The sequence below is a fragment of the Lagenorhynchus albirostris genome, chromosome 15, assembly GCF_949774975.1.
Source record: "Lagenorhynchus albirostris chromosome 15, mLagAlb1.1, whole genome shotgun sequence".
NCBI lineage: Eukaryota > Metazoa > Chordata > Mammalia > Artiodactyla > Delphinidae > Lagenorhynchus > Lagenorhynchus albirostris.
Window position 1 is genome coordinate 11,745,994 of NC_083109.1, and position 26,034 is coordinate 11,772,027.

Genomic DNA, 26,034 nt, shown 5'->3' on the forward strand with positions numbered 1-26,034 from the left:
CTCCGAGAGACGTCACTTCCTGGTTGAGTGTTTCCGGGTCGCCGTGGCCCCGGGCTACTGGTCTCTGTCCCCTGCAGCCGGCCGGAGCTGCGAGAGCCCAGCCGGGCCTGGCTCCGGCGGCGGCCGCGGCTCCTTCCTGCTCCCCTCGGCCGGGGCGTCCTCGGCGGCAGTGCCGGGGTGAGTGCGGGGCGGCCGTGGGCGGAAAAGGCCTCTGGGGCTTTCCCCGGCGGAGGGGGCCCCCCGGTTAGGCGGGGCTCTGCCGGCCCGGGAGCGGGGTCCCTTCGCGGCCTGCGGGGGCGACGGGCGGGCCCGTCTTTTCGGCGCTCCGGGGGCCCATTTAATTCTCAGGATCCCCACTCCCCCAGGGTGGCTAAGGGCAGCTCAGGAGGAACACCCCCTCTACAGCGACTAACAAGGCAGGAGGACACCCCGATTCCACCGTGAGGCAGTTACCGCGCAGTGGTCCCCAGCTCACGCTCTGCCGGCATACTGGGGTTTGTACTCACTGTGTGACCTTGGGCAAGTCACTTCGTCTCTGAGCCTTAGTTGCCTGATTAGTTAAATGGGGAGTGAACCTGCCTACTAGGGCCGTGGTGGGGATGAAGTGAGATGCATGCGAAGCACAGTCTCTGGCATACAGCAGGCGTCCAATAAATGATAGCTGCTGTTAATTAATTCACAGACCCGTGGGGAGAGCCCGAGTTTGGGACTAGGGTGTTTTTCACAACTGATGTCGCACTCAGAGGTTGTTGGAATTATCAGGCTGGGAATAGCAGTCGCCAGCTTCTGTTCCCTGCAGGGAGGAGAACCTCCTTGCTCCAGAGCCCCTCTGCGAGTCGCAGCTGCCACTGGGGAAGCCCAATTTCAGCATCGATGAGATTATTTTCAAAGGTTTGGAAACCCTCTCTCTGAATCTCTCTGGAACTGGGTTGGGGTGTGGGGACCCTCTGGCGCTTCACAGCCAGTGGAAGGTTGCCTAGGATGTGTCTCACGGGCCTTGGGCTGGGGATGAATGCAGAGGATTGGGGTGCGGAGGTGGAGGGGGTTGTTCTGCGCTCCCCTTGCTGCTGTTTGGAGGCCAGGGAAACTCTGAGCCTCTTGAAGCGAGACCAGGGATACATAAACCTGTGGACTGGGGCGATGCCGGGCCCAAAATAGCTTCTGTCTGTGCAGGGAGGGGGCGCCTTCAAATGCTGCTTGGAGAATGTTTCTGCTTGAATGGGCCAGCTGAGGTAAAGCCAAGCTCATGCTTTGCTCTCCAGAATCATTTCAATTCCGTTTAGTGAGGTTTTAAACAGATATAGCTTTCCTTTGAGATGTTTAAAAAATAATAATTAAAATCCACCACTTCCCTGACTGCAATATCTCTCTCTTCATTGCTTTGCTTTTCAAAGGGGACCCGGATTATGGGTGCAGGAAGTGCTGACCAGGCCTGTTGGCTCTGGGCACCCGTCTGATTCTGTTAGGGACGTTCACGGTGCCATTTTTTTTTTTTTCTTTCCGCCACACTGGCACGTCTTGGCGTTCCAATCCTTGGGTTGCTTGGGGAAATTAATGGCTTCTGTCACCAGGCTGTCTTGGTCTCCTGTAACCACGCTGTTTTTGCAGAGAGCGTGTTTTCTGTTGTTTTTGCAGAGTGCTAGGAATAAATTGCTGGCTCTATGCTCAGAAGAGACACCAGCTACAATGCAGCCTGTATTCTCAGGAATGAATTCAGGAGGGATGATGTCAGCTGCTCTACCACCGGCCCGGCTCTGGTCGCCTCTCCTCTTGGCCCTTGAGCTTACGTCATAAATAGATTTGTGGCTCTTCCAGCCCCATTCTGTGTGAGAAGATGTGAATTTTGCTACTACAGGAATTTTTAGAGCTCAACTCTGCTGGCCCTGCCATAGGGCGTTCTGACTTAGTTGAGCCCTTTCAAGAAGAGCTGTCCAGCAGCAGGACAGCTTTGCCTAAAAGCAGCACAGCTCAGAGCTTGAGTCAGGGTTTTGGCCTCAGACCTAGGTTCAGATCTCAGAGCCACTTCTTCCTAGCCTTGTGACTTAGGGCAAGCGACTTGGCCCCTCTGAGCCTCAGTTTTTTCTTTTTTAACCCTGGGGTTGTCGTGTGGGTTTCATTGATTTTCACGGAGCACTTAGCAAAGAGCCCTTATGTACTAATCCCTTGGTGAATGGTACTAATGGTAACAATAAATGAGTGAGATAAATGAAAAAAAGCACAGGCTGCAGGGCCGGTCAACCCAAGTTCAGATTCCAGCTCTGACCCATTCAAGCTGTGTTGGGCAGATTGTTTAATGGCTGAGCCTTGGTCTGTTTCCTCGTAGAATTGTGAGGATTAAACTGGGTGATGCAGTTAAAGTGGAAAGCCCAATGCTTAGCACATAGTAGGACTTCAATAATTGTTAGTTTCCTTCTCTCCTTGCCTTAATTATCTTTTAGCATTCATTTTCTTTCACCTGTTTCCTTACCTACCTAGGTTGGTTCAAGATTTTTCTTAGATGAGTTTCCTATCCTTGACTTTGGGACTTTGAATACCAACTGGGCTATTTGGATCCCTTTTCCTTGTTTATCTGCCAGCCGTAAACAAGGGTGTGGACTGTGGTGTGATTACAGAGCAGCAGACGCTGAGCTTGAGGGCGGCTGACTTTGTTTTAAAAAAAAAAAATCAGTCTCTATTGGCTGAAGGCTGACTTCCTTGGAGAAAAATCACAGCAGTGTTTAGGAGACTTGATGTCCCTCTGTTTAAATTGTTCTCAGGTGTACTAAAAAACAGTCCCTGGGGCCAAAGGCTGGATGAAAGCTTCTTTTGGATAAATAAAAAATGGTATATGTATATGGGTTTTTTTTAGCAAGGACAGTGATGTCTTCTCTCAGGTTGTAATACAATTTTATTTTTTAAGAGAACATACATAATTTGATACTGGGCAGTAAGCCCTTTCAAGTAGAATTCAGGGCAGAGCTTTACCTTCTCAGCTTCTGTTCCCTACTGTCCCCTACCCACCCCACATTCCCCCCACTGCACCCAGCCTAGGGCCTGGCATAGGGTAGGTGCTGCATACTTGTTGAGCTCAGGAATCATGGGGTGGTGGGAGGTACACAGGTTTCATGTCATAAGGCCAGTGGAATCTGGGATCCACCTTTTCCTAACACTGAGCTATAGACAGCACGTCATGTCATGGAGCCTCGGTTTCTTCTCGCTCTTGCTGGTCTCCCAGAATTCTGGGGAGAGCTAAATGAGAAAGTAAAGCATCATTTCGCCTGTTTTATCAAACACCTACTGTGTGCCAGGAGCTGTGTGAGGCATCATGGTGAGCAAAACAGACACTGTCCTTGCCTTTGTGGAGCTTACTGGGTATTGGTGGGAGACAAAGAGAGGAAGCTAGTAAATGAATAAAGTTGGTAATTTCAAATGGTGATTACCTCAGGGTAACGCAATAACGAGGGACAGGGCAAGTGGGATTTACTGAGCTGCGGTTGTCAGGGAGAGCCTCGGAGGGATGACATTTGAGCTGAGACCTGAATGATGAGAGAGCCAGCGACGGGAGGAATCAAAGGAAGAACATGCAGAAGGAACAACATGTGCAGAGGCCTGAGGTAGGGACTTCCCTGGTGGTGCAGTGGTTGAGAATCCACCTGCCAATGCAGGGGACATGGGTTCGAGCCCTGGTCTGGGAAGACCCCGCATGCCGCGGAGCAACTAAGCCCGTGCGCCACAACTACTGAGCCTGCGCTCTAGGGCCCGCGAGCCGCAACTACTGAAGCCTGCGTGCCTAGAGCCCGAGCTCTGCAACAAGAGAAGCCACCGCGATGAGAAACCTGCGCAACGCAACGAAGAGTAGCCCCCGCTCGCTGCAACTAGAGGAAGCTCGCGCGCAGCAACGAAGACCCAACAACGAAGACCCAATGCAGCCAAAAATAAATGAATTAAAAACAAAACAAAACAAAAAGGTTACCTGGCCTTTTAAAAAAAAAAAAGGTCTTGAGGTAGAAATGGGCTTGATGTGTTTGAGGAGCAGACAGAAGGGTCCTTGTGGGTGGACCTTAAGAGGGAAGGGAAAGACTGCTCTGAGGACCACAGAGACGTTGGTCAGGAGGTAGAATTTGATCCCAAATGGATTTGTTTGCCTTGTGTGCTCCTCAGGCCTATTTGTTCTATTTGTTCCTGAAGCCTTGGGCTTCCTTGGCAGGGCAGTGGGTGGGAGAAGGTGACCTCTCTGTGTCCCTAATTCTCTTGCATGTCTTACCCCTCACCCAACAGTTAAGACCCCTGGGTGTCTCCCCAAAACTGTGGAGAAGCCAGAGGAGTGGCTCATTGAGACATGGGTGATTTTATTGACTTCCTGAGAGTTGCCAGGCTCATAGGCCCTTAGAACTTCTGAGCTGAGCTCACATCTGCTAAAGGACTCCACAGGTCCGTCCCATCCCACCGCGGCTTCTTTTTGGTCCCTCAACATTTCCCACAGCCAGCAGGACCCCACCCTTCACTCAGGCAGCAGGTGTTTATGAAGCGTGTAACCTGCTCTGGCACTGTGACCCTTACTGAGTCATTTGGTCGCAATCCCTGCACCCATGAGCTTGTGGTCAGGAAAGGTAGGACGGGCGAGTGTGAAAATGCATGTCCACCCCCCAGTCGGAGATATTTGCATCACTCTGATCTTACAAGCATCCTTGAGGATGCTTGGAGGGTCTAGCACCTTCAGACACCAGAAATGTCTGCTTGTATGTATCAAGGGCTTACTTTGAGCTGGCATTCTGAAGAGCTTTCTATACTGATTGCATATAATCCTTCCACCAACTCTGGACTATAAGTGCTATTATTAACCCCCTTTTTCAGATGAGAAAACTGAGGCCCAGGTTGAGTAGTTTGCCCAAGTAACCTAGAAAAGCAGATCCAGGGTTCACACCCAGGCAGTCCAGCTTTGCAATCTGTTTGTAACCCCGATGCTGTGTTGCCTCCCCTGGCCTGGCAGGTCCCTCCATGAATCCAGATTTGCTCCCAGCATCGTAACACCAAGAATTCTGATGGATCTGTACATGTTCTACTAACAAGTGGCCAAGGAGACAGCAAGAGTGTATAAATCCTGTGTGTCCCAGCTCTGAATGTCCTTTCCTCTCCCAACAGCAGACTGTAAAAGTCGGATATGGAATTCCCTGGCGGTCCAGGGTTAGGATTCCACGCTTGCACTGCAGGGGGCATGGGTTCGATCCCTGGTCTGGGAATTAAGATCCCACATGTGGCATGGCCCAAAAAAACAAACAAAAAAATCGAAGATGGATAAAGGCACTCTCCAGGGCTCAGCAGCCAAAGTGGTCTTTTTTTTTTTTTTTTTCCCTCTCGCAGTACGCGGGCCTCTCACTGCTGTGGCCTCTCCCGTTGCGGAGCACAGGCTCCGGACGCGCAGGCTCAGTGGCCACGCTCACGGGCCCAGCCGCTCCACGGCATGTGGGATCTTCCCGGACCGGGGCACGAACCCGTGTCCCCTGCATCAGCAGGCAGACTCTCAACCACTGCACCACCAGGGAAGCCCCAAAGTGGTCTTTTTTAAAAAAATTGCAGATACGATCATGTCCCTCTTCCCCTTGCTTTGAACTGTTCAGGGGCTTCACTTGGCTCTTTGAATAAAATGTACAACTCTTTGAGACCTTGGGGATCAGGATCCTGCTTCTGCCGGCAGCTTCATCTCCTGTGACTCCCCTCCTCTCCCTGCTTCAGCCACACTAGCCTTCTTTGTGTTCACATGCCAGGCTCCTTCCCGCCTCAGGAAAGCGGGGTGTGGTGGTTAAGGGGACGGACTTGGGAGCCAGCCTGCCTGGGCTCTGATCTCAGCTCTGCTTCTTAATAGTCCTGTAACTTTGGGCAAGTTTCTTGATGTCTTCATGTCTCAGTTTTCACATTTGTAAAATGGGGATAACAACAGTGCCTATCTCCTCGAGTTGTTTAAGAAGATGGAATGAGTTAGTCCATGTAGGCACCTGGCAGGTAGTAAGTGCTGATAGTGTTAGCTCAGGGCCTTCCTCCCTGCCGACGCCTCATCCTTTGGGTCTAACCGTCACTTTCTCAGGGGCTTTTTAACCATCCCCCATCCCCATGAAACCAGGTTAGGTGCCCCAATCATATTTTTCATTTGTGAGCTCAGCAAAGTCAAGGACCTTATCTGTCTTGTTTCCACTACAACATGGTGTACCTATTCACTAAATGTGTTGAGGGCCAGGGGCTGGTGGTGCCCAGTGTAGCTCAGGACAGCTGTTTTTTGTTTGGCCTCAGCTGCTACAAGCTGGGACGTGGACCATTTCAAGGAATGATGTGCTGCTTATTCTTCCTCTTGCAGAGCACTCTGCTGGTCCAGGCAGGCGACATGTCAATGCTTTTAGCAATGTCCCTGCCTCTAACTCAGAAGCCATGGAGGAAATAAGGTAGCCCCTGTCCCTGGATCGGATTGGATGCGGAAGCCCAGTTCAATGGATGCAAAATATAAGGATGACTTATTTCGGAAGTACGTGCAGTTCCATGAAGGCAAAGTGGACACCACCCCCAGCAAGCAGCGGCCTGGCAGTGATGAGTCCCTGCGGGTGGCAGCCTCGACCCTGCTCAGCCTGCACAAGGTGGATCCCTTTTATCGATTCCGGCTGATCCAGTTCTATGAGGTGGTGGAGAGCTCTCTGCGCTCACTGAGCTCCTCCAGTCTGCGGGCTCTGCACTGTGCCTTCAGTGTGCTCGAAACGGTGGGTGTCAACCTTTTCCTCTACCCGTGGAAGAAGGAATTCAGAAGCATCAAGGTAAGGTCTAGGGACGGGCTCTCCACACTGGTCTCCCTTCTCCCTTCTTGCCCCTTCCAGTCCATCTTGAGAGGGTTTGTGCCCATCTAATCACATCCTTCCTCTGCTCGCGGGCCCCCCCAGGTTCTCCACTGCCTTTGAGATAACAACCAGAACTGCCCCTATGGCTCCCCACCTGGCCCCTCTGCCTGGTGTCATCTCTTAACTGGCTCCCCACCCCTGGCAGCTCACATCTGAAACTGAGGTTGGAAAGGTGGGCAGTACCCGGTTGTGCAGGGCCTTGGAGCCCAGGGCAGAGGGCTGGAATTTATTCTAAGGGGGCTGGGAAGCAGGCAGTGCCGGGATCAGGTTTACATTGGAAAAGAATCCTCCTGGTTGCTGTACGGGAGAGAGATTGTAGAGGGGCAAGAGTCAGCCGGGGAGACCGTTAGGAGGCTGCTGCAGGTGTCCGCGCAAGCGGAGGAAAGCAGAGAGCGGGGAGGAGGATGAACTCGAGACAGAATTCTGAATCATTCCAAAGGCAGTGATGGCTCAGTAGAGTTTCCACCAAGTCAGGCTAAGCCTAACGTATGCTTCAAACCTTTGTAGAAATGCCAGAAAGGAATATTCTCATTGCTCATGGGTGTTGTGCCTGCTCTTCCTCAAGGAGCAGAGCCGCTGCACCCCACGTAGAAAGCTAGTGGCTTTGTTCCCTACGCTGGAAAAAGGAGCGCTGCGTCATTTCCCTCAGACCCGTGCGCCGAGCTGTTGGGAAGCATTAGCCTCTGCCTTCCTCAGTGAGACACTGCCGTGGAGATCACTCCCCCTTCCTCTCCCTGTGTGTTCCGGTTCAGACTTGATGGGATACGCTCTGACGCAGGCTCCGTTCGTTGTGTGCCTCAGAGAGAAACACCCACCTCTCTTTTTCTACCCCCCTTCCTTCCCCTAGACCTACACGGGCCCCTTTGTTTATTACGTCAAGTCCACATTATTGGAAGAGGACATCCGAGCCATCCTGAATTACATGGGCTACGTGCCCGAGTTGGGGACTGCGTACAAGCTCAAAGAGCTGGTAGAGACCCTCCAAGTGAAGATGGTCTCCTTTGAACTCTTTCTGGCCAAGGTGGAGTGTGAACAGATGCTGGAAATCCACTCCCAAGTCAAGGACAAAGGCTACTCTGAGCTGGACGTGGTGAGCGAGCGCAAGAGCAGCGCGGAGGACGTGCGAGGCTGCTCAGATGCCCTGCGGCGGCGGGCCGAGGGCCGGGAGCACCTGACAACCTCCATGGCCCGCGTGGTGCTCCAGAAGTCGGCCAGCGAGCGGGCAGCCAAGGACTACTACAAGCCCCGTGTGACCAAGCCCTCAAGGTCGGTGGACACCTATGACAATTACTGGGAGAGCCGGAAGCCGCCCCTGAAGACCTCGTTGAGCCTGCGGAAGGAGCCTGTGGCAGCAGACTTGGGGGACGACCTCAAGGACGAGATCATCCGCCCGTCCCCCTCGCTCCTGACCATGTCCAGCTCCCCCCACGGCAGCCCGGATGACCTGCCATCCCCCTCCCCCAACAATGGCCTTGGCTTGCTGCGTGGCACGTACTTCTCCGCTCAGGAGGATGTGGATCTGTACACAGACTCGGAACCCAGGGCCACGTACCGGAGGCAGGATGCCCTGCGGCCAGATGTCTGGCTGGTCAGAAACGACGCCCACCCCATCTACCACAAGCGCTCGCCCCCCGCCAAAGAGTCCGCCCTCTCCAAGTGCCAAAACTGCGGTCTGTCCTGCAGCTCCTCCCTCTGCCAGCGCTGCGACAGCCTGCTCGCCTGCTCCCCAGCCTCCAAGCCCGGCGGCTTCCCCAGCAAGGCCTCCGCCCACGACAGCCTGGCCCACGGGTCATCTCTGCGGGAGAAGTATGCAGGCCAGACGCAGGGCCTCGACCGGCCGCCGCACCTCCACTCGAAATCCAAGCCCTCCTCTGCAGCCGCCACCCGCTGTGGCTTCTGTGACCGCCCCGGGGCCGCCAACACCTGCACCCAATGTTCGAAAGCCTCCTGCGACGCCTGCCTCAGCACCTACCATTACGACCCCTGCTGCAAAAAGAGCGAGCTGCACAAGTTCATGCCCAACAACCAGCTGAACTACAAGTCCGCCCAGTTCTCCCATCTCGTGTACAGATAGACTCGACCTTGCACCTCCCTGCTACAAGGGCTACACCACTGACCTTTCTGGTTTCACGGGGAAGAAACGTTAACACGTTGATCCCAGAAGCAGAGGCCTGCACTTGACCACGTGGTTGTGGGGGGGGATCGTGTGGCCTGCTGCCCCACGTGGGAGTTCCCGTATCGACTCAGATATGTCAGCTGATGGCTGCTTCGCCACCTGGCAAGAGAGACGGGTGGCACTTGCATTCAGATTCATTTTTGCTATCACTCCCTGTTCCATTCTTTTGTTTTTGTCTCTCAAAGAGGATTTCTATCTCTGGGACTCTTGCCATGCCGACTGCTCCCACAGCAAAGCCAACTTGGACTGGGAAGGGCCCTCCAGGTCCCCTCCGAACGCCCACCTGGAGTGGTGAGCTAGAGGCCTGTTGGCTTGTGAAATGAGCCCTCCTGCCACACCGGGCCTCATCCACTGGCTCATCCCTCCACCACCCTTTCCCAAACACGAGGATCCCCGGCGGCAGCCCCCCACCCAACTTCACTGCCTCTCCACGTATTGAAGGTGACCCCAGTCCAGGATTCGCTTAATGTCATCCTGTTGCCTCCACAGCTCAGTTCAGCCTTGGGGTTTGTGAAGTTGGCTCTAGCTCTCTGAAGGGTGGACCTTCCACACTGGGACTGACTTTTCCCCCCTTTCTGTTGTTTGCACATGCCTCTCTTACTCTACTGTAAATAGATATTTTTGAGATTTATTTTTAAATAAATATTCAACTTGCTGTGTGTTTCAAAGTGGTTAAAACATTAACGATGTAGCTATTTATAAAAATGCCCCGGGTTCTTTAGTCTTCCAAGGGAGGGGCTCGTGCCCTTCCATCTTGTATCCTCCACTCGCCACAGCCCGAGGGTAGAGTGGAGATTGTAGGGGCAGAGGAGGAACAGAGACTATGTCCCCTGAGTTGGTGGAGGGCCACTGTCTTCCCTACAATACATTTCTAACACCTACCTCCAGTGTGCACTTAGGGGGTTAGTCTGGGCCGAGAGGTCTGTGCGCCTGCAGACTGTGACAACCTAGTGACCATTCAGGAACCTCACCCTGTGGATCTCCGGCCTGGTCTTTGCCGCTTGCTGAGTGTGAACCTTGCACTCCAAACTTCTTGAGTCTCAATTCAGAAGGAAAATCGTTTGGGATTCCCACCACCCCTCTATCTCAGTCCTCTTCTCTTCACCTGTTTCCAGGATTCCTCTGCAACATTTGTGACCTTTTTGCACTAAAAGTGGGCAGGAGCCGGCGTGTGCCCATCAGACAGATGTGTCCTGAGGTTCTTAGCCGAGCCTCAGCGCTCCTAAACCCGAAGGCCTCTTAAACTCCTCATGTGAATTGCTGACCCCGGATTTCCTTTTGGGGTGCAGAGCAGGAGTGGGGCAAGAATTTGAAAATAAAACTGCTTCCTTGTGAACTAACAGTATATTTTAGCCATAAGTGTTTGTGATGTACAGAACGTTGTAGGAATTTACATGCAGTGCGTTTTCTGATAGAAGGAGGTATTCAGCTCTTGAGCAGATTTAAATCTGGCTGAATCCTGAGGCCACTGTGAATTTGCTGATGTTCTTCCAACTTAGTTGCGTGATTTTAAGGTTTTCAAAATCTTCTATGGCTCTTTTTCTATATATCTGGTAGATCACGTGTAGATATTCAATGTGTATATAAAGCTGAATTTCAACCAACTTTATTACTAAGACCCACCCATTCTGGGGCATTCATCTCTGATGTTCTTCCTTTTCACGTTTCAGAAGTGTCCGTGCCTGTCCCAGTCCTGAGTTTTCTAGTTTTCCATTTCCAGACTGCTCTAGCACTACACTAACTCTTTTAACCAACCGTGATGCCACGTAACTTACACAGCAGACGAAAGTAGGAATAACTAACTTGTCCTGGAAGAGAAAGGCCAGTGTGTGTATCATCACGGAAATACTGTGTTCGTGGACTGGAATAGGAAATGCTGTGACCATGCTCCTCCTCGTTGTGTATCTTATTGTATGAGGTTGCTGTGACTGAGATAAATACACGCTAACTTAAAAAAGCAGATGTTTTGCATTTGATTTCTACCAAGAGTTGAAATGTTGAGAGATGATTTAAAAAAATAAATAAAGTGTCTTCCATTGTTAAATGAAGTGTTTGGGGTTTTATGTCCCTGCTCCCTGCTGCTTTGAAGTTTGGGTTGCTTGGGGTTTTTTGTTTTTTGTTTTTAAATTTAACTTCAAGAAAATTTATTTATTTATTTATTTATTTATTTATGGCTGTGTTGGGTCTTTGTTGCTGTGCGTGGGCTTTCTTTAGTTGCGGTGAGTGAGGGCTACTCTTCGTCGCAGCGCGCAGGCTTCTTGTTGCAGTGGCTTTTTTTGTTGCAGAGCGCGGGCTCTAGAGTGCAGGCTCAGTAGTTGTGGCACACGGGCCTAGCTGCTCCGTGGCATGTGGGATCTTCCTGGACCAAGGCTTGAACCCATGTCCCCTGCATTCTTAACCAGGCAGGTGGATTCTTAACCACTGCGCCACCAAGGAAGTCCAGTTGCTTGGGTTTTTCGGTGTTTTTTTGTTTGTTTTTTTTGCTCAAGCCATGTTTAGTTCTTTAGTGACAGGACTCACATTTTTTCCTCCATTAAACTGACAAATAATAACAGCCAGCATTTGAATGCTTATACTGTGAGCCAGGCATTTTATACGCTGAGACTTTACGTTCGTGATCTCATATAATTGTCTCAATCCTCCTAGAAGATAACATAAATCCTGTTCTGATCCCCATCTTACCAACGGGGAAACCAAGGTGTTCAGAGTTCAGCCGTGTTTCCTAGAAGTAAGACTGCAGACTCCAGGAGAAGTGATTGTTGGTGGTGACCTGACAGGAATTAAATAACATTGAAGGGCGTTGTGAAAAAAATTAATCCCGTTCAAAATTTTTTTGATCCGTTTAAATGCCCTAAGGAGGATTCTGGTCAGTGTAATGCGAGTTTGTCTTTAACAAGGGAAAGCAGGAGTCAGGCTGAGAACCTCTGGCAGAATCTTAGGTTTTCAGTTACCTTCTATTTAGGGCAGGCCATAATGGGGGATTACTTTAAAAATCAATTTAAGGTGTTTTTAAAAATGAAGTTTCCTGAAACTAATACAACATTGTAAATCAACTCTACTTCAATAAAAATAAATAAAAAATAAATCATGGTTGACTTAAAAGCAAAATGTATTGCAAAAATCTTAAGAGTGGTATAAGCGCGGCTGTGGTTTGGGACATCCTGTCTTTATGCACTGGTGGGGTGTCTGTGCCACCATGCTGACCACTCTGCAGGGTTGGACCCCACAAAGTCACTCAGCTGTTGGGGAAGAGACTGAATGGTTTTCTCCATCTCATTCACTGGCTGAGCAAATATCCAGGCCTTGGACCAGACCAAGGCCCAGGTACTGGGTTTGGTTTTAGTGACAGCATAGGAAATGGCACTGCCATCCTGGCTACCAGGAACAGCAGCTTCCTAGAGATGAACACCCAGCCTGGGAGAGCAAAGGAAGCCAGACACTCACTCCTGTATCTAAAGCGGAGCAGAGACTCTGAGCAGGTTGCTTAATCTGTATATGTAAATGACAAGCATATTTAAACATCCTCAGGCCCACCAGTTGTACAAGATTAACATTAGCCTTGCTGCCAGCTCTGTACCCCACACGACATTGCCAATTGGACCCCAATCTCTGCTCACCCTTTCTCCCTTGGTAATAGAAGCCTTGAATTTTAGACATCTAGCCATCCAGAATAAAGACTGCCTTTCCCAGCCTCTCCTGCAGCTGGGCATGGTCATACGGTTATGTCTGGTCCCTAGGATGGAAAGATACTGTGTGTGGCTTCTGAGACATGTCCTTCAAAGAAAGAAACTTGTTCTTCCCACCCTGGCTGCGCTGGCTGGCATGGAGCAGCCATGTGAGACTCTGAGGCAGAGGCCAAGTGAAGGGGGCTGCAGTGAGTAGCTGGAAGAGGCTGGGTCCCTGATGCTTAGGAAGCTACCATCATACCTGGCCTGCCCCACCTGCCTTCAGAGTTTTATATGTGAGAAGTAAACTTCTGTCTTGCTTAAACCACATTTTTTCCATTTGCTCATTTTGGAAAGCTTTTTATTTACAAAAGAAGTGAGACTACTCTAATGATGCCTCATGTACATCGAACGCAGGACTTCAACAGCTCAACGGTTAACAACTTCTGGCCAATCTGACTTTTTTCTGTACCTGTCAATCCACTTTCCCCGCTCCTAAGTTTATTAGAAGCAAATTCCAGACATCTGTTTCACTTGTGAACATTTCAGTACCTGTATCTAAAAGACAAGGACTTTTAAAACAATACCATGATCACATCTAAATTTTTATAACAGTTTCTTAATTGTAACAAATACCCAATCACTGTTCGCAGGTCCAGTTGTCTTAGAAGTTCATACTTTTAAAACTGTCTGTTTGCCTTGGGGCCCAAATAAGGTCTCATGTTGTTGCAATGGATAGATCTTTAAATCACATTTATCCTAAAGGCTGTCCCTATAGAAGGACATTTTCCTCTTTCTCTTCTTTTCCCTTGAAATGTATTTGTTGAAGAAATCGGATTGTTTGTCCTTCAGTTTGCCAGAGTCTACATTTTGCTGATTGCATCCTCTGCTGTTGTTTATCACGTTCCTCTGTTCTCTCAACCTCCTGAAAATTGGCAGCTGGCTCTTCTTTTTTTTTTTACAGTTTCTTACTGTTTGTTTGAACATGTTGTACAAAAGTAGAAAAATAAACATTTCTTCTGCAGCTCCATAAATAAAGGATTAGAGGAAATAACTTAAGGCAGGGTTGGGGCTTAGTGCATAAGTAAGGTCTGGGTCCAGGTTTTCAGATATGCAGGTCTCCACTGGCAACAATTCTCAGATCCCTTATGAGGAGGCAGAAGAGGTTGAATGTGAGAGAGGCCTCGAGACAGCCTTGGGACTCCTGCTTTGTGGCCTCCTGGAGCCGGCACAGCCAGTGGTGGAGGCGGCCCGGGGCTGGGATTCTGCTGTGGGCCGAGCCGGGATGCAAGCCTGAAGCTCGGAGTGGATGTGGCGCAGCGTGTGCAGCGGCTGGTCCAGGATGACCCCCGAGGACGAGTCTACCACAGCACCCAGGACCTTCAGCATCAGGTCTAACTCTGCCTCCAAGGCCACAGGGCGCTCCCACATCTGCCACTGCCTCAGGTCCCGGGTCCTGGGGAAGCGGTGAGAGCTGCAGCTCCAGTTCTTCAGCGAGAGCGACTCTTCTAAGGCATCCTTGGCTTTCTTGAAGCCCTCCAGCTCCCTTGGCAACAGAGATTGGAACCGGCCCATGTGGCAGCCCTTCCCGGTTGTGGTGGGCTTGGACATGGGGACAGGGCCTGCTCTGGCCAAGTCCAGCATCACAGTCGCCAACACCAGGACCCAAGCTGCAGCCATGGCTAAATCCCAACTGCTTGTTTGGCCCCATGGCTCTGCTTTTAGCCAGGTTCACTGGGCAATCCCAGCTGATGTGTGTAAAGTGAAAAGGCAAATGGAAATAGGAATCTCCACTTTGATGGCAAAGGCACGAGTGTGGGGGTCCAGTCGCCGAACCAGGTGAGCCCGGACCTGTGCCAGGAAGGAAAGAGATACTGAAATTCAGTCACAGGAGAGAACTTTGCTTCTGAGAAGTCCCTGTGCCTGGAGAATCTCCAGGTTAGGACTCCCGGGGGCAGCCTTTAGCTCGCTGACTTTGGGGAGCCTCCGAATGAGGCCGAGGCAGGTGGAGGGATGGGAAAGTGGCTCGAGGACTCTCACAGTGGGGTAGGGACCTGGCGGGTGTGGGTGAGGCTGCCTGAGTGGCCGAGAAGGGGCATCCCTTGAATGTGCAGAAGTTTTAAAGTTTGCTGTGGTCCCCTTTTCTACTTTTGCTTTTGTTACCTATGCTTTTGGTGTTATATCCAAGAAATTGTTGCCAGATCCAACGTCATGAAACTTCTCTCTGTTTTCTTCTAGGAGCTTTTTAGTTTTAGGTCTTACATTTGAACCTTTAATCCGTTTTCAGTTTTGTGTATGGTGTAAGGTAAGGGTCTAACTTCATTCTTTTGCATTTGGATATCCAGTTTTCCCAGTACCATTTGAGGAGACTGACCTTTCCCCATTGAGTGATCTTGGCTTCCCTGTTGAAGATCTTTTGACTACATACGTGAGGGTTTATTTCTGGCCTCTCTATTCTGTTCCATTGGACCATAGGTCTATCTTTATGTCAGTACCACACTATTTTGATTACTGTAGCTTTGTATGTAATGTGTTTTTATTTTTATTTATTTATTTATTTATTTATGGCTGTGTTGGGTCTTCATTTCTGTGCGAGGGCTTTCTCTAGTTGCGGCGAGCGGGGGCCCCTCTTCATCGTGGTGCGCGGGCCTCTCACTGTCGCGGCCTCTCTTGTTGCAGAGCACAGGCTCCAGACGCGCAGGCTCAGCGGCCATGGCTCACAGGCCTAGGTGCTCTGCGGCATGTGGGATCTTCCCAGACCAGGGCTCGAACCCGTGGGTCCCCTGCATTGGCAGGCAGATTCTCAACCGCTGCGCCACCAGGGAAGCCCTGTATGTAATGTGTTTTGAAATCAGGAAGTGTGAGGCCTCCAACGTCGTTCTTCTTTTTCAAGATTGTTCTGGCTATTCGGGGTCCCTTGAGATCCCATATAAATTTTAGGATTTTTTTCCCATCTGTGCAAATATGCCATTGGGATTTTGATAGGGATTACATTGAGTCAGTAGATTGCTTTGGGTAGTGTGGACATTTTAATGATATTCAGTCTTCTAACTCATGAGTACAGGATGTCTTTCCATTAATTTGTCTCTTCTTTAATTTCTTTCAGCAATGTTTTGTAGTTTTTGGTGTACAAGTCCTTCACCTCCTTGGTTAAGTTTACTCCTAAATATTTTATTCTTTTTGATGCTATTGTAAGTGGAATTGTTTTTGTAATTTTCTCTTCAGATTGTTCAGTATTCGTGTGTAGAAATGCAACTGATTTTTGTGTGTTGATTTTGTATCCTGCAACTTGGCTGAATTCATTTCTTAGTTCTAACAGGTGTGCGTATGTGTGTAATCTTTAGGGTTTTCTACATAAGATCATGTCATCTGAGAACAGATATAATTTCACTTCTTTCCAGTTTGGATGCTATTGATTGATTGATTGATTGATTGATGCTTAATTGCTCTGGCTAAGACTACCAGTACTATGTTTAATAGAAGAGGCAAGAGTGGGCATCGTGGCCTCTTCTAAAGGAAAAACTCTGTCTTTCATCACTGAGTATGAAGTTAGCTGTGGTGTATGTGTTTTCATATGTGGCTTTTATTATGTTGAGATAGTTTCCTTCTATTCCTAGTTTGTTGAGTGTTTTTTATCATGAAAGTATGTTGAATTTTGTCAAACGCTTTTCATGCATTAATTGAGATGATCTTGTAGTCTTTGTTCTTCATCCCATTAATGTGCTATATCACATGGTAGTTGACTTTTGAGGCTTGCTCAGATGTGGGTATGATTTTTTTTGTTGTTGTAAGAATACTTCATAGATGTTATTTTCTTTCATCAGGAGGCACATGATGTCGAGTTCTCTCCCTTTCGGATATTAATAGCTGTTAAGGCTGTTACTCAGGACTTAGATCCATTATTTCATCAGAGCATGCAAAATGGAGATATTCCAATTCTAGTCTTGTTTGGCAACTGGAATACTTCTATAAAAAGAAACTTTTCTGTGGTGGTGTGACTCTATACCTGGGACAAAACTGCATGGAGCTAAACACACACACATACACACACACACACAGAGGACAGCAGGTAAAACTGCTGTAATCTGAACAAGGTCTATGCCAATGTCAGTTTCCTGGTTGTGATACTGCTTTATAGTTGTGCAAGATGTTACCCCTGGGAGAAACATGGGTACATGGGACCTTTCTGGACTATTTTTGCAACTTCCTATAAATCTATGAATTTAAAAAAAAGTTAGACAAAGAAACTTCCCTCATCTACTATTTGACTACCAGTGATATAGTTTAAGAAAAGCAGGATGGGGACTTCCCTGGTGGTCCAGTGGTTAAGACTCCGTGCTTCCACTGCAGGAGGCACAGGTCCGATCCCTGATCGGGGTACTAAGATCCCGCATGCTGCACGGCCAAAAAAAGGTGGGGGGATAGATGCGTACTTCTTTGCCTTTATTTATTTATTTATGGCTGTGCTGGGTCTTCGCTGCGGCACGCACGGGCTTTCTCTAGTTGTGGTGAGCAGGGTCTACTCTTCGTTGCAGTGCGCGGGCTTCTCATTGTGGTGGCTTCTCTTGTTGTAGAGCATGGGCTCTAGGCACACGGGCTCAGTAGTTGTGGCTCGCAGGCTCTAGAGTGCAGGCTCAGTAGCTGCGGCGCACGGGCTTATTTGCTCTGCAGCATGTTGGATCTTCCCGGACCAGGGCTCGAACCCTTGTCCCCTGCGTTGGCAGGCGCATTCTTAACCACTGTGCCACCAGGGAAGCCCTCTTTGCCTTTATTTTTACTTAGAATAATGAATTGATGCCTTAGAATTCCCCAGCAGTGACTGATTTTTTAAAAGTATATTATTATGAACTCATTGATTTCCATATATTTTAAGTATTTCAATCAATTACATGATTACTGTTATTGAGGCTCAAATTCCTGTCTTTGTTCAGTCAGAACCTCTTCAAGCTGGCTCCTGAGTCCTGACCTGACCCTGAAACCTCTGATTGCTTCCTCTCTGTTTGGTATGACAAGGGGCTCCATGTTCATCTTTGTACATGTCCTGCCCAACTCCTGGGCTCAGATGTTTCTCCAAAGAGCCCTGGGTCCTTTTGCTGTGAAATGACATTTGGATACCAAAGTCCGAGAGCTAAGGGTGCTCACTGCCTCTGGGTTGGTCATTGTTTCCAGGTCTTTTCAGTGAGCAGAGCTAGCAATGGGTTTATATATCTAAAAACACAAAGTACATTGTAAGTTCATACTTATACTTAAATTAAAATTCAGGACCACAGGATTTTTGCTCAACCTCATTTCTCTTTTATTCCCATGCTGAGGATCCTGGTTCTCAAGGGGTCCAGGGAAGCCACTACTAGTTTTGATTTTGTCACCATAGCTAGACCTGACCCTGAAAGGAGGGAGTCACCTGGGACAACCCTTGGAGAGCATCTCAGTTACTCACCACAGAGCGGGGAGAAGGACTAAGGCTCAGAGAGTGTGAGGAGCCTTTGCAAGTTTGCACATATGATTAACTCCTGGTTGCCCATGGCTCTGTTAGGAAATGAAATATCAGGGATACAAGTGAAGCCAGGGTAGGTGTCATGTGGTTCAAATGCAGTTCCTCACCTTCCTTCCCCTACCCCAGAGGAGCCCTGGATCCTGGGGTTGACTTTTCCAGCCTTTCTTCACACTCTGCTACACTTGGCTGCATCCCTAAGCACTACTGTTTCACAACATCATTTTGCCTGGTTTTATATGTACTTATTCATCTGCAGCTTTCTTTCTCCCCTTCTTTCAGTATTTTGAGATTTATCCATGTTGATATGTTATTCTAGTTTCATTCATTCATCCATCCATCCGTTCTTGCTGCTGTATACTGTTCCTTACATTACTGTGCCACTGTTTAATCCATTCTCCTAGTGGGAAACAGCTCGTTTCCAATAATTTGCTATTACAGATATTCTTGTAGGTGTCTCCTGAGTATGCATGACTATGTAAGAATTTCTATAGGGTGGCGTGGGCACACTTTTTCTGTAAATGGTGATAATGAATATTTTTGGCTTTGGGAGACAAGAGGCAAATATATATATTTATATTTATATATTATTATATAGATAATATAGAACAAATAAAACAAATTTCCACGATTTTTTTATTAAAACATTCAAAACTTTATGGACATTAAACTTTGAATTTCATATAATTTTCATGTCGTGAAATACTGTTCTTTTGAATTTTTTTTTTTCAACCATTTGAACACGTTAAAATCCCAGGCTCAGCTCGCTGGTGGTACAGAACAGGAGACAGGCTGGGCTTGGGCCTCAGGCAGTGTTTGCCTCTCCTTGCTCTCTAGGGCTTAAACCGAGGAGAGGACTCGCTGGATTGAAGGGTCCCAGGCATCTTTAACTTTACTAGGCACTGCCAGGTGCTCTTCAAAGTGAATTCTATCAATTTAGACCCTCACCAGAGCATGAGGAGACTTCCTATTTCCCTAGCGTTTTTTTCTTCACTTTTAAAAAATCTTTTTAAAATTTATTTTTAAATTCTTAAAAATTTTATTGAAATATAATTGATTTACAATGTTGTGTTAGTTTGAGGTGTCCAGCAAAGTGATTCAGTTGTGTGTGTGTGTGTGTGTGTGTGTGTGTGTGTGTGTGTGTATATATATATATTTTTTAGATTCTTTTCCATTATAGGTGTACTGAAGATGTTGAGTATAGTTCTGTGTGCTATACAGTAGGTTTTTGTTGCTTATCTATTTTATATATAGTAGCGTGTATATTTTACTCCCAAACTCCTAATTTATCACCCCCTTTTCCCGTTTTGGTAACCATAAGTTTGTTTTCTATGTCTGTGAGTCTATTTGTTTTGTAAATAAGTTCATTTGTATCATCCCTAGCCCTCTTGAAATCACATCAGATCTCTCCATTTAATGCATTGCTCCTCTAGTTCTAGTTTCATTTATAATCACATTTTGAAAAGTGAAGATAGCACACTGTATGTTCCTTATTATTGAATGAAAGTTCTTTTTGAATTTTATTTACTTTTTATACAGCAGGTTCTTATTAGTTATCCATTTTACACATATTAGTATATATATGTCAATCCCAATCTCCCAATTCATCCCACCACCACGAGCCCCCTGCCACTTTCCCCCCTTGGTGTCCATACGTTTGTTCTCTACATCTGTGTCTCTATTTCTGCCTTGCAAACTGGTTCATCTGTACCATTTTTCTGGATTCCACATATCTGTGTTAATATAGGATGTTTGTTTTTCTGACTTACTTCACTCTATATGACAGTCTCTAGATCCATCCACGTCTCTACAAATGACCCAGTTTCGTTCCTTTTTATGGCTGATATTCCATTGTATATATGTACCACATCTTCTTTATCCCTTCGTCTGTCGATGGGCATTTAGGTTGCTTCCATGACCTGGCTATTGTAAATAGTGCTGCAGTGAACACTGGGGTGCATGTGTCTTTTTGAATTATGGCTTTCTCTCGGTATATGCCCAGTAGTGGGATTGCTGGGTCATATGGTAATTCTATTTTTAGTTTTTTAAGGAATCTCCATACTGTTCTCCATAGTGGCTGTATCAATTTACATTCCCACCAACAGTGCAAGAGGGTTCCCTTTTCTCCACACCCTATCCAGCATCTGTTATTTGTAGATTTTCTGATGATGCCCATTCTAACAGGTGTGAGGTGATACCTCATTGTAGCTTTGATTTGTATTTCTCTAATAATTAGTGATGTTGAGCAGCTTTTCACGTGCTCCTTGGCCATCTGTATGTCTTCTTTGGAGAAATGTCTATTTAGGTCTTCTGCCCATTTTTTGATTGGGTTGTTTTTCTAATATTGAACTGCATGAGCTGTTTATATATTTTGGAGATTAATCCTTTGCCGTTGATTCATTTGCAAATATTTTCTCCCATTCTGAGGGTTGCCTTTTCGTCTTGTTTGTAGTTTCCTTTGCTGTGCAAAAGCTTTTAAGTTTCATTAGGTCCCATTTGTTTATTTTTGTTTTTATTTCCATTACTCTAGGAGGTGGATCAAAAAAGATCTTGCTGTGGTTTATGTCAAAGAGTGTTCTTCCTATGTTTTCCTCTAAGAGTTTTATAGTGTCTGGTCTTATGTTTAGGTCTTTAATCCATTTTGAATTTATTTTTGTGTGTGGTGTTAGGGAGTGTTCTAATTTCATTCTTTTACTTGTAGCTGTCCAGTTTTCCAGCACCACTTACTGAAGAGACTTGTCTTTTCTCTATTGTATATCCTTACCTCCTTTGTCATAGATTAGTTGATCATAGGTGCATGGGTTTATCTCTGGGCTTTCTATCCTGTTCCATTGATCTATATTTCTGTTTTTGTGCCAGTACCATATTGTCTTCATTACTGTAGCTCTGTAGTATAGTCTGAGGTCAGGGAGTCTGATTCCTCCAGCTCCGTTTTTTCCCCTAAGATCGCTTTGGCTATTCGGGGTCTTTTGTCTCCAAACAAATTTTAAGATTTTTTTGTTCTAGTTCTGTAAAAAATACCATTCGTAATTTGATAGGGATTGCATTGAATCTGTAGATTGCTTTGGGTAGTATAGTCATTTTCACAATATTGATTCTTCCAATCCAACAACATGGTGTATCTCTCCATCTGTTTGTGTCATCTTTGATTTCTTTCATCAGTGTCTTATAGTTTTCTGAGTACAGGTCTTTTACCACCTTAGGTAGGTTTATTTCTAGGTATTTTATTCTTTTTGTTGCAATGGTGAATGGGATTGTTCCCTTAATTTCTCTTTCTGGTCTTTCGTTGTTAATGTATAGGAATGCAAGAGATTTCTGTGCATTAATTTTGTATCCTGCAACTTTACCAAATTCATTGATTAGCTCTAGTAGTTTTCTGGTGGCATCTTTAGGATTCTCTATGTATAGTATCATGTCATCTGCAAACAGTGACAGTTTTACTTCTTCTTTTCCAATTTGCATTCCTTTTATTTTTCTTCTCTGATTGCCGTGGCTAGGACTTTCAAAACTATGTTGAATAATAGTGGCGAGAGTGGACATCCTTGTCTTGTTCCTGATCTTAGAGGAAATGGTTTGTTTTTCACCATTGAGAATGATGTTTGCTGTGGGTTTGTCATATATGGCCTTTATTATTTTGAGGTAGTTTTCCTCTATGCCCACTTTCTGGAGAGTTTTTATCATAAATGGGCGTTGAATTTTGTCAAAAGCTTTTTCTGCATCTATTGAGATGATCATATGGTTTTTATCTTTCAGTTTGTTAATGTGGTATATCACATTGATTGATTTGCATATATTGAAGAATCCTTGCATCCCTGGGATAAATCCCACTTGATCATGGTGTATGATCCTTTTAATATGTTGTTGGATTCTGTTGCTAGTATTTTGTTCAGGATTTTTTCATCTATATTTATCAGTGATATTGGTCTGTAATTTTCTTTTTTTGTAGTATCTCTGTCTGGTTTTGGTATCAGGGTGATGGTGGCCTCGTAGAATGAGTTTGGGACTGTTACTTCCTCTGCAATAATTTGGAAGAGTTTGAGAAGGACTGGTGTTAGCTCTTCTGTAAATGTTTGATAGAATTCACCTGTGAAGCCATCTGGTCCTGGACTTTTGTTTGTTGGAAGATTTTTAATCACAGTTTCAATTTCATTACTTGTGATGGTCTGTTCATATTTTCTGTTTTTTCCTGGTTCAGTCTTGGAAGGTTATACCTTCCTAAGAATTTGTCCATTTCTTCCAGGTTGTCCATTTTATTGGCATAGAGTTGCTTGTAGTAGTCTCTTAGGATGCTTTGTATTTCTGTGGTGTCCGTTGTAATTTCTCCTTTTTCATTTCTAATTTTATTGATTTGAGTCCTCTCCCTCTTTTTCCTGATGAGTCTGGCTAAAGGTTTATCAATTTGTTTACCTTCTCAAAGAACCAGCTTTTAGTTTTATTGATCTTTGCTACTGTTTTCTTCGTTTCTATTCCATTTGTTTCTGCTCTGATCTTTATGATTTCTTTCCTTCTACTAACTTTGGGTTTTGTTTGTTCTTCTTTCTCTAGTTCCTTTAGGTGTAAGTGTAGTTGTTTATTTGAGATTTTTTTTGTTTCTTGAGGTAGGATTGTATTGCTATAAACTTCCCTCTTAGAACTGCTTTTGCTGCATCCCATAGGTTTTAGATTGTCATGTTTTCGTTGTAATTTGTCTCTAGGTATTTTTCGATTTCCTCTTTGATTTCTTCAGTGATCTCTTGGTTATTTAGTAACGTATTGTTTAGCTTCCATGTGTTTGTGTTTTTTATGGTTTTTTTCCCTGTGATTGATTTCTAATCTCATAGCGTTGTGGTCAGAAAAGATGCTTGATATGATTTCAATTTTTCTTAAATTTACCGAGGCTTGATTTATGACCCAAGATGTGATCTATCCTGGAGAATGTTCCATGTGCACTTGAGAAGAAAGTGTAATCTGCTGTTTTTGGATGGAACGTCCTATAAATATTAAATCTATCTGGTCTGTTATGTCATTTAAACCTTCTGTTTCCTTATTAATTTTCTGTCTGATCTGTCCATTGATGTAAGTGAGGTGTTAAAGTCCCCCACTATTACTGTGTTACTGTCGATTTCCTCTTTTATAGCTGTTAGCAGTTGCCTTATGTATTGAGGTGCTCCTATGTTGGGTGCATATATAATTGTTATATCTTCTTCTTGGATAGATCCCTCGATCATTATGTAGTGTCCTTGTCTCGTAACATTCTTTATTTTAAAGTCTATTTTATCTGATATGAGTATTGCTACTCCAGCTTTCTTTTGATTTCCGTTTGCATGGAATATCTTTTTCCATCCCCTCACTTTCAGTCTGTAAGTGTCCCTAGGTCTGAAGTGGGTCTCTTGTAAACAGCATATATATGGGTCTTCTTTTTGTATCCATTCAGCGAGCCTGTGTCTTTTGGTTGGAGCATTTAATCCATTCATGTTTAAGGTAATTATCGATACGTATGTTCCTATTACCATTTTCTTAATTGTTATGGGTTTGTTTTCGTAGGTCCTTTTCTTTTGCGTTTCCCACTTACAGAAGTTCCTTTAGCATTTGTTGTAGGGCTGGTTTTGTGGTGCTGAATTCTCTTAGCTTTTGCTTGTCTGTAAAGCTTTTGATTTCTCCGTCGAATCTGAATGAGATCCTTGCTAGGTAGAATAATCTTGGTTGTAGTTTCTTCCCTTTCATCACTTTAAATATATTGTGCCACTCCCTTCTGGCTTGTAGAGTTTCTGCTGAGAAATCAGCTGTTAACCTTATGGGAGTTCCCTTGTATGTTACTTGTCATTTTTACCTTGTTGCTTTCAATAATATTTTGTCTTTAATTTTTGTCAGTTTGATTACTGTGTGTCTCAGCATGTTTCTCCTTGGGTTTATCCTACCTGGGACTCTCTGTGCTTCCTGGATTTGGGCGGCTATTTCCTTTCCCATGTTAGGGAAGTTTTCAACTATAATCTCTTCACATATTTTCTCGGGTCCTTTTTCTCTCTCTTCTCCTTCTGGGACCCCTATAATGCAAATGCTGTGTTTAATGTTGTCCCAGAGGTCTCTTAGACTGTCTTCATTTCCTTTCATTCTTTTTTCTTTATTCTGTTCCATGGCAGTGAATTCCACTATTCTGTCTTCCAGGTCACTTATCTGTTCTTCTGCTTCATTTATTCTGCTGTTGATTCCTTCTAGTGTATTTTTCATTTCAGTTATTGTATTGTTCATCTCTGTTTGTTCTTTAATTCTTCTAGGTGTTTGTTCTTTAATTCTTCTAGGTCTTTGTTAAACATTTCTTGCATCTTCTCGATCTTTGCCTCCATTCTTTTTCCAGGGCCCTGGATCATCTTCACTATCATTATTCTGAATTCTTTTTCTGGAAGCTTGCCTATCTCCACTTCATTTAGTTGTTTTCTGGGGTTTTATCTTGTTCCTTCATCTGGTACACAGTCCTCTGCCTTTAAATTTTGTCTACTTTTCTGTGAATGTGGTTTTCGTTCCACAGGCTGCAGAATTGTAGTTCTTCTTGCTTCTGCTGTCTGCCCTCTGGTCTGAATAAAAGTTCTTTGTGAAAGAAATAGAAAATATCTTCAGACGAGATCTTAAAAGTTACCCATTATCTTTCCACTCAGAGAGGACCAATGTTCTCTCAAACTTCATACCTATCCTTCCAGATTTTTTCCTATATACACACACATCAATTTAATTTTTGGAGGCTGATGCTATATATGTTGTTTTGGAATCTGATCGTCTGACTTCATGAAGTTCTTTCAGTTAGGATTATTTTTGTTGTAACATAAAACCCAACCCAAACAGCATCAGCAGCAAGAACACGTATTGTCTCCCGCAGTGAGCTCCGGTGGGAGGTCGGTTCCAGGACTGCTTAATTCACTGGTCCGACAGTGTTGTTAACAACTCAGGGCCTCTGTCTTTCTGCGCAGCAGGTTGGTGAGGCCTTCCCTTGTCTCAGAATTGCTGCAGCAGGTCTGAGCACTGCATCCCCACATAATGGGAGGCAAAGGCCAGACCATGGGAAGAGGGTGCTTCCCTTCTTTGAGTGACTGAGTGTGAGGAAACAGTCCTGGAAATTCCCTAAGATGTTGCTTCATTCTTCTGCCGGAATTGGGCCAGAGGCCCATTCCTCAGCATTCTCAGGCGAGGGGAGTGGAATGACCATAAATGGCTTCATCTCCCCTCAGCTCCCCTGGGAGTCGAGTGGAGGTCACGGGGCCCTCAACTTTGTGTGTGACCCTCCCCTGCAGCTTTCTGGCCTCCAAGCAAAATACTTCTTCCCTGGTTTGCTCCCCTTCACCCTGAGTGCTTTTTCTAGACATTGAGAAGGTTGAAATGTGAATGAAAATACCCAGTCCCACTCAGGCTCTGCTCACCTTTACTACCAGGGTTCCATTTTGTCCAGGCTGACACTCTGCTCATTTCCTAGCCTCCTCTGCAGCCATCGGTGGCCTGGGAAGATTCTGCTTTATATTTGCCAGAGGCCTATCACTCCAGTGCCACCTGTCATCCCACCTGCATGGTTTCATTAGGGTGGAGGAATCCTTCTCTGAACCCAGGTCTCCGTCACAGGCGGAAGGGAGCTGAGGGCCACGTGCGCCTCCTACCAGCGCTGCTCCCTGACCAGGTTCCCTGCCTGACGCCAGCAGGCATTGGTTTGGGCGTGCAGTTAGCAATCCAGGTAGAGGAAGGGTCCAGGATGTGATTTATTCTCCCCCCACCCTTCCTCCTTTGGCCTGGGGGTGGGGATGCATTGCAGGGTGGAGAGGAACTAAGAGCCCTGGTTCTGGCCTCCCTGTCAGGAGGCTCGTGCCTGGGGTCAGGACAGGTTCT

At 46.2% G+C, this 26,034-nt stretch overlaps 2 protein-coding genes across 2 annotated transcripts; one reads left to right on the forward strand and one right to left on the reverse strand.

Moving 5' to 3' along the window:
• The first annotated feature begins 21 nt into the window (after positions 1 to 21).
• On the forward strand, positions 22 to 11,077 carry SPATA2 (spermatogenesis associated 2). The gene is made up of 3 exons (XM_060123708.1): positions 22 to 177; positions 6,329 to 6,776; positions 7,705 to 11,077. The coding sequence occupies exons 2-3, from the start codon at positions 6,441 to 6,443 to the stop codon at positions 8,929 to 8,931; spliced, it is 1,563 nt and encodes a 520-aa protein (XP_059979691.1). The 5' UTR covers positions 22 to 177; positions 6,329 to 6,440; the 3' UTR covers positions 8,932 to 11,077.
• A 2,676-nt stretch (positions 11,078 to 13,753) lies between these two features.
• On the reverse strand, positions 13,754 to 14,378 carry LOC132505615 (interferon lambda-1-like). The gene is given in 2 exon segments (XM_060123771.1): positions 13,754 to 13,952; positions 13,955 to 14,378. Coding segments are annotated over 2 exon segments (573 nt in total). The 3' UTR covers positions 13,754 to 13,803.
• Positions 14,379 to 26,034: the final 11,656 nt, after the last annotated feature.

Bases quoted from the DNA above. Each gene is read 5' to 3' on its own strand.
- SPATA2 (XM_060123708.1), top strand. From the start codon at position 6,441: ATGCGGAAGCCCAGTTCAATGGATGCAAAATATAAGGATGACTTATTT. The intron at 6,777-7,704 runs GTAAGGTCTAGG...TCCTTCCCCTAG, and splicing joins AGGAATTCAGAAGCATCAAG to ACCTACACGGGCCCCTTTGT.